General features: G+C 34.1%; 1 protein-coding gene across 1 annotated transcript in view; it reads right to left on the bottom strand.

Annotated features, from left to right (window-relative positions):
- LOC137651461 (Fanconi anemia group J protein-like) overlaps positions 1-8,107 on the bottom strand; it is a 353,545-nt gene that overhangs the window by 30,246 nt on the left and 315,192 nt on the right. Inside the window, 6 exon segments of the mRNA XM_068384686.1 lie at positions 109-220; positions 848-970; positions 4,497-4,681; positions 6,671-6,892; positions 7,225-7,413; positions 7,977-8,107. The exon segment at positions 7,977-8,107 is cut by the window's right edge and continues 31 nt beyond it. Coding sequence (XP_068240787.1) covers positions 109-220; positions 848-970; positions 4,497-4,681; positions 6,671-6,892; positions 7,225-7,413; positions 7,977-8,107 — 962 coding nt within the window.

Consider the following 8,107-nt stretch of genomic DNA (forward strand, 5'->3'; position numbering starts at 1 on the left):
CTATTTTAGCAGATCTAGCTGCTAACTCAAATATGGTTTTACTCAAATTTCATACAGAATTCATTAATAAAATCTTTTTCAAATTTAGTAAAAATTTTCTATACTTACAGAAATGACTGCCCTTGCATTGTCATCAGTAAAGTCTAGACCTTCACTGACTTTCCCTCGACAAACTGCCATGAGGAAAGCACCATTTATACCACTACCCTTTACCACATCCCTAAAATGAGAAGTGCACACCATGAGCAAAAAGGATCAATAGACAGTCATACTTATATCTACCAACAATCTTTAACTTCTTCAGTAGGCGAGGTGAAAAATAAATATTCATACAGTGCAGTAGTAGTTTACCAAGACTTTTAAACAAAGATTTTAAGACCATTTTTGGGTGTTTATCTATAATGACATGATAGTCCAACAGAATTACTTTTTTCATTAATCAATATATTCATATGCACAGGAATTACTTTACTCCTTTACTAAATTACCGTAGGTTATTCTGTCAAAAATAATGATAATTATGAATTGCAACTTACAAAATCAAATTTACTTTAAAAATAATAGATATGATCTGGCATGACCAATACTATATTTTCCTTTCTTTATACAGGTATATTAATTTTAAAATGCTTAAGCCTAAAATTCAAAGAATTTCTTGAAAACCAAATTCTCTTCATACCATTTCTAATTCAGGAATTTAGCTAAAATTAGAGAGTAAAGGATTTTAAAGCAAATGTTATTGCCCTGAAATAGAGAAATAATTGATATATGGATGTATATTCAAGGTATAAATACTGGTATATATTTTATTCCCAACATAATATTTTATGCCACAGAGCATTCTTACTTGGTTTCTTCAACAGTGTCATAGAACAACTTCAAGGCAGACTCAAACTCGTCACTTCTCCGAGGCTCTGTAATTGATATCTTGTGACATGATATTTCATCCCACAATCCAGTAGACTGCCATCTGTAAATAGGCCAATGATGATTATACGCTGACAAATCATTACAAAGATCCCTCACTAGATTTTTAGATATTGCTCTCATATGCGAAGTAAAAATAAATGAAAAGCACTAAGAACAATGATTCAGCCACGGTTGATTATACATCAAAAGAAATCTTTACTTCTGTCTAAAGTGCACGTTATGGGGAATAGTACAATCAGAGCCCTCCTACAGGCAATATACAAGGTAGCCAATTTTGGTAATCATAAAGTTCTAATTAAATGTATAATTGAAATATTTATGATTGGTAACAACCACTTTCACACTTTCAAGCAATGCAAAGATCAAAATTACGGTCTTTCTGGTATGGTAGTATTCTAAAGAAAAATGCAGTAAAGATGTAATAAAAAATGCATTATATTGATATTTTCTCTAAAAGATTTAACAATATAAATACTTCCATCAATAGTCTTATAAAACTAACCTGTACTCATTCAGGAAAACCTTCAACTAGAGTATAAAAAAATACGGAAATATATGTACTGTACTATGATACAGTATTAAAATATTTTCAAATATAAACAGTACAGGAAATATAAATAGATCTATATAAAAGGAAAATGTTCTTTAATTTTGAACTATTGTTAGAAGTTCTTTCCTGCACTACAACAAGTAGAAAGAGCAATAAAAATGTTTAGACCTCCGCCAACAAAAGTGTCAAAATTTTACCCAAGTCTACGGACCAATCTTTCACCTTTTCATGCACTGACCGAGAATGAATCTCCTACATAATAATAAAAATTGTGATCTTGCTCAGGATCACCAAAATTTAATGGGTTCTTCCAGTGCATGACACCAATTCATTATTAAAATTAGGTGCAAATCCAGCTAGGAGTTTCAACGTAATCCTTCTAGAAGACAAACCTAAATAAATACAATAAATTAAATAAAAGGTCATTTTATAACAACCTTGGCAATCCTCCGTAGTAGATGTGGTAAGGATAAAAAACCATAATTGTACACAAGATTAAATTAGTAAAATCTCTTTCATATTAGTTATAATCATATATAAAGCTAATAGCCAATAAAGATGTTAAACTACCAATAATATTTCCTATATTAGAAAAAATATTTTCTTTTTCCCATTTGGAGTTTCCTTTACTTTCCCCAAGAGGTAGGTTGTCATGCCATAAGTTTTTCTCACACTTGTTTATTTTTCTTTCAATCTTCATTAATCCTTTTCCTTTTGTCCAGGTTAATTTTTGTATCAAGAGTTTACAATAATATTACCAAACGAATCGCATTCAGTTTTATTGAAATAAACATTTAAAAATCATAGAGCTCTATCATTCATTTATACAATTAATTGAAGAATATTGAATCTTTTGTTCAGCATCTATATCTTATAGCAACAACCTATCTACAGTGCACTTAAACAAATGAGCTTTTAATAGCAAGAGACATGCCTTACTAATCTTGAACAGAGTTATATTTCAAGAAGCTCTTATTAAGGGATTATGGTTTCTATTAAAAATGTGTTCTTTACTAGAGGCAGCTGTAGCTAATGCAACATTTCATAAGCCTAGTACAGATATGCTTCCCACCCTACTATAGCTCAAACAAATGAGAATTTTCACAGGCCTATCCTCGAGACACCTTCACAAGCCTATCCTCGAGACACCTTCACAAGCCTATCCCCGAGACACCTTCACATGCCTATCCCCGGGACACCTTCACATGCCTATCCCCGGGACACCTTCACATGCCTATCCCCGGGACACCTTCACAAGCCTATCCCCGGGACACCCTCGCAAGCCTATCCTCGAGACACCCTCGCAAGCCTATCCTCGAGACACCCTCGCAAGCCTATCCTCGAGACACCCTCGCAAGCCTATCCTCGAGACACCCTCGCAAGCCTATCCTCGAGACACCCTCGCAAGCCTATCCTCGAGACACCCTCGCAAGCCTATCCTCGAGACACCCTCGCAAGCCTATCCTCGAGACACCCTCGCAAGCCTATCCTCGAGACACCCTCGCAAGCCTATCCTCGAGACACCCTCGCAAGCCTATCCTCGAGACACCCTCGCAAGCCTATCCTCGAGACACCCTCGCAAGCCTATCCTCGAGACACCCTCGCAAGCCTATCCTCGAGACACCCTCGCAAGCCTATCCTCGAGACACCCTCACAAGACTATCCTCGAGACACCCTCACAAGACTATCCTCGAGACACCCTCACAAGCCTATCCTCGAGGCACTTTCACAAGCCCATCCTCGAGACAACTTCACAAGCCCATCCTCGAGACAACTTCACAAGCCCATCCTCAAGACAACTTCACAAGCCCATCCTCCAGACAACTTCACAAGCCCATCCTCAAGACAACTTCACAAGCCCATCCTCGAGACACTTTCTGATGTTTCTATAAATAACGCCACGAGATTAGCCCAGTTAATTTTTTCCTAGATACCATTATTACGCCATCTGTCACAACACAATTCCATTCTGACATTACATAACTTGAGCATGAGGACACCTTATCAATCACTGGTGAAAAGACCAAACACTCCATACAGAGAACTACAAACTAATAAATTGCTGTCTTGCAAATGAAATGTTAAAAAGTTATATATATAACTGAAGAAGGAATACCTATTATCCTCCTTAATATAATATTCAATTAGTGTACAACCACTACATAGCACAACACTGGGGCTTCAAGGGATTTCAGCTCCCTAGTGCTACTCGGAGAAAACATTATTAGTTGTTGAGCAGCAAGACAAATTAAATGGGGACAATGGTAAAGTGGGACAATATAAAGAAAATACAGCTAAGGGACAATAGAATGCTGACTAAGGCCTGCAAGTAATGCCTAAATTACAGCGAGTAAGGTGCACTGATGTCTCAATGCAGCTATGTGGTCTCCTTAATGAATATTCTGAACTTTAGTAGAATCTATGCATTGCAGCCCAAGTCCTAGCACTGGAAGCTTGAATCCATTTACCATTTAAAGTGTAATACTGTATGGAGGAAACCCCACAGCTGCAGTACAAAGTTAAGAGGCTCGACAGCAAGATGGAAGAAACTAAGAAAGAACAGAATCATGGTAGAAGGCTAAAAATAGAGTGCAGCTAGGAGCACTGCAAAGACTTAAATAATGCCTGCAGAGCACTACTTTAAGTGCACTGATGGCACAACACCCTACAAGGCTCTTAGCTTTTGTGGAGTAAAAGTTTGCCTTGGAATAAAAAAAAAAAAAGGCCTTAGAAAAAGTCAAATTCCCGGAACACACACAATTACGTAGTCTTTCCCGAATAGAACCATTTACATTTTTAGGTTAGATTTTCCCTTGGAGAAGAAAAGTTTAGATTTTATGAAAAATCTCCCATGGATGCCTATAGCTTTATAATTCATACAACCCACGGTAAAATTGTAGTTTCAAAACTTCTATAACCTAAAGTAAATTTATAGTTATAATTTCTATAACCTAAATCAAAATTTTACTATCATAAAAGTATAATCATTACTATATTTTCCCATCCCATAACTTACCTTTCATATAATTTATTCAACATTGAATATGAAGGCAAAAAACACAATACTCCATGTGGAATAGTTTCACAAACACTTAGAATAAGCTTTCCTATTTCATCCTGGAACTGCCATGTTTCTGTATTCTGATATGTAGCTTGCAATACTTTGTCAGTCGGCCCTCTGCCTACTGTTCCAACCCATACCTGAAAATAAACTCTGATAATTTTCTGTATCTTTACACAAAACAGAGAGCTGACCTAGAATAGTTTATGGTGATTCTTTGTCAACATATCCCATTTTTTTTTTTGTGAGTAATATAATGAGGATACAATTGCCCTTTGCTACAATGAACTAATAAAAGTTGCTTTCGACAAAGAACACTAATTTTGGGGAGGTGCTGTGTACTGAAGTCTCCAAGGACTTTTTTGTGAAGCTAGAACTTTGATTCCCTGTTTTATTCTTTCACAGTTGGAGACCACACAGTGCTCTAACACAAAAAATGACTAACAATTATAAAATATCACATATAGGGGCAGAAAATCAAACTATGGTAGATTGTCCTGGATCAGTCTCACAAAATTAACTTTTACCCTTAAAAGTACTTAAGTCAGTCTCTCAAGATTTATTTCTACTCTTCAAGTAACAGAGAATACGGAGGTATTGTGTCAATTATTGAACAATATCAACAAATGTGAAATCACTACAGTATTCCTGAAGATGGGTGAATAAATCCAAACAAATCATAAGTGAGAATGCCAGATCATAAAAATAAGATACCCAACTAAATACATCCATTAATTCAAAATTATGGGAAAACCAACCACTGACACTTCAAACACTTCTGGGCATCCAATCAATAGACTAAAATATTTCATTGACAAAGAACTTTAAAATGACGCTACTTCAAAATGTGATAAGTATAATCTAGTGATCTTAAATTAGTATTGGTACAACTTAATATTAAATCAATATTTCACTTGCTATACATTCTTTGAAATGCATCTTTAATGCTTTCAACACTACTCAATCTGGAGATATATGGGATGATCTTAGAATTAATTCCTGAAGCGGTGGTTTCCTTTTTCCTAAAAATTGTACCACAACTATAAATTAAAATATACTTCAACACAAAAATTTTCACAACTGCTAATAATGACAAACTAATGAAAATGGTCAAGTCCCGCTAATTATTTAGCAGAGCCTATTGACATTCATCAATGCCATATATTCTGGTACCAGAAACCTCTTTATCAAAAGACTTTGTACTGCAAAACTGGGGATCAGTCATCCAAAAAATATTATTCAATCTTTATGCTCATAATTATTGTAATATTTCAAGTGCTAAATATACCAGTCTTCACATTTTTTACTTCTATAAAAATTTGTTCACGCAAATATATGCTGTACTCTTAATTTGCTTATCCTTCTTATATCCCTTTAATCTTAATACTTTTATAGTACAGGTACATTTATTACTCTTTCCTATATTAATCTCTTTCACATATGGGAATTTATTGCTAAATACTTGCCGAGTAAGTCAAGTTATTTTCTTTTTAATAGGGCTGGTAAATCATATGCAAACTTTCAAAGTTTAAAAGTATTTACTAGAACACTCATATAAGGTTTTATCATGTGTAAATATCTTTGACATAAATTAAAGTATTGCCATGTACAGTGTATTTCTTACAATAAACAAACTGAAATATAGTACTGTAGAAAGGGGTGGTTCAAAAAGGATTTTGGTCAATTATCAGTTCTCTTGTCAAAGTGGGAGAATAAAATAGGGGAACTATGAAAGCCCAGCCGATTTTATTTAGAAGAGTTATGACAGTATACTCAGGGACGAGTCACAAGTCTGAACAAAGAACAGTACATGCACTTAAATCTCAATAATCCAATGCTACGTTAACTAGATGTTTGGTGCTTTGGGGAGTACCTTCCTATATCTGTAAGAAGATTTTTTTTGTACTTTTAAAAGACTATTTCATTCATACAAAAGGGATCAAGAAGTCTCCATGAACGTTATTCAAATTTATATTCATAGGATACGATAGGTTCTTTCTAGCTACTGTAAACATCCTACGTAAGAGATTCAGGGATAAAAAACTATTACAGTACAGTAAAAGTCTTTTGAATAAAAGCTGACCAATATAGTTAAATAAGAATTCCTTATACAGATAACACACATTTACCTGGCTCTTGTCTATAACATGATTAGCCTCCAGCTGAATTTGAAAAGGGACAGAGAGTTCCGACTGAAATGAGCTCATGGGGGAAAGTGTTCCAGACGTAAGAATTACAGATCGGGTTTTCTCTCCAACAGACATGAATGCTACACCTGGGTTAAGGCACCAAAAATTTAAGGAGTACTCCCAGCTAACAGAACTACTTTTCTTGTAGTATCCACCCTTGTCCTGAAATGAAAAAATAAACTTTAATCCTATAACCAATATAGACTCTAAGGTTAAATTATTCTAGAGCAGGAAGAGATATACAGTATCTATGAAAACCTTATATTTTAAATTTTATTCACGAGTACTTAAACCAATAACAATTTTAAAACTTAGTACAATATAAGTGAAAAAATCTGTAGATAAATAATGATACAAACTGAAGAATTTTTTTTGACAAGATTAAAAGAACAATTTCAAAAGGTGACAATAGCCACTATATATAAAGTTAGTTTAAAAATGCCAGAAATTCCAAAGAAATTCTATCATCAAACCAAAAATAAAACTATACTTACACGATTACCCATACTTCTAACTTGTGTCCTCACAAGTGCTATACGATAATCATCTCTGTATTTCATTTCATCCACGTAAAGGAAATTAAACATAAGGAAGAGTCCTTTAAGAAACATTGAGGTAGGACCTTTCAATCGTGGATTATCTTCCTCAGGGTCTTGATCTGCTGTAACTCTCTTAAAGCATTCCTGGAAAACAAAGGTTTCAATCCTAATTCTCAGGAAACAATAGAACATTAAAAATCAAATATGTAGCAGTTTGATTTTTATTAAACAACACAAGCTATTACAGTATATTTACAGTATATATACACATACATATAACTACAGAAATACATACATACACACATGTATAAAAGCTGTATTTTATATCCAAATGCTTACTTTACTTAAGTAAATATACATATCCAAGTGAGATCATAATTTTGGATAATTTATTAAAGGGTACATGCAAACTAACTATCTTTCGGACACCTAAACATGACATACTTTTCATTCTTTGGCTGATTAGTATAAGGTAAATAACTATGGGATATTAAACTATTTTTTTTTTCCAGGTACTCAGCAATTCTCCTTAACATTGGAAATGCTTCTAATTTTATAGGCTTCTGCTTTAGGTTCTGCTATGTATCTTTGGCCATAAGTGTTTCTTAAGATTAGAGTATGTGTATCACTGCCTAATGTATTCTACTAACTAAATCAAATTGTTACTTTAGTTTTCATAAAAATGTGATGTAGATTTTCTTACTTACCAAAAGTTCTCCATATCTATCTGGTCCAAGTTGTAGATTTTTCAGATTTGCCACCATATCTGTGCCACTGAGGATTTTCCCAGAACGATCAAACTCCTTGTAATCGTTTAAATTATCTTTGTTCAATTCAA

The sequence above is a fragment of the Palaemon carinicauda genome, chromosome 13 (assembly GCF_036898095.1).
Source record: "Palaemon carinicauda isolate YSFRI2023 chromosome 13, ASM3689809v2, whole genome shotgun sequence".
Lineage (NCBI taxonomy): Eukaryota > Metazoa > Arthropoda > Malacostraca > Decapoda > Palaemonidae > Palaemon > Palaemon carinicauda.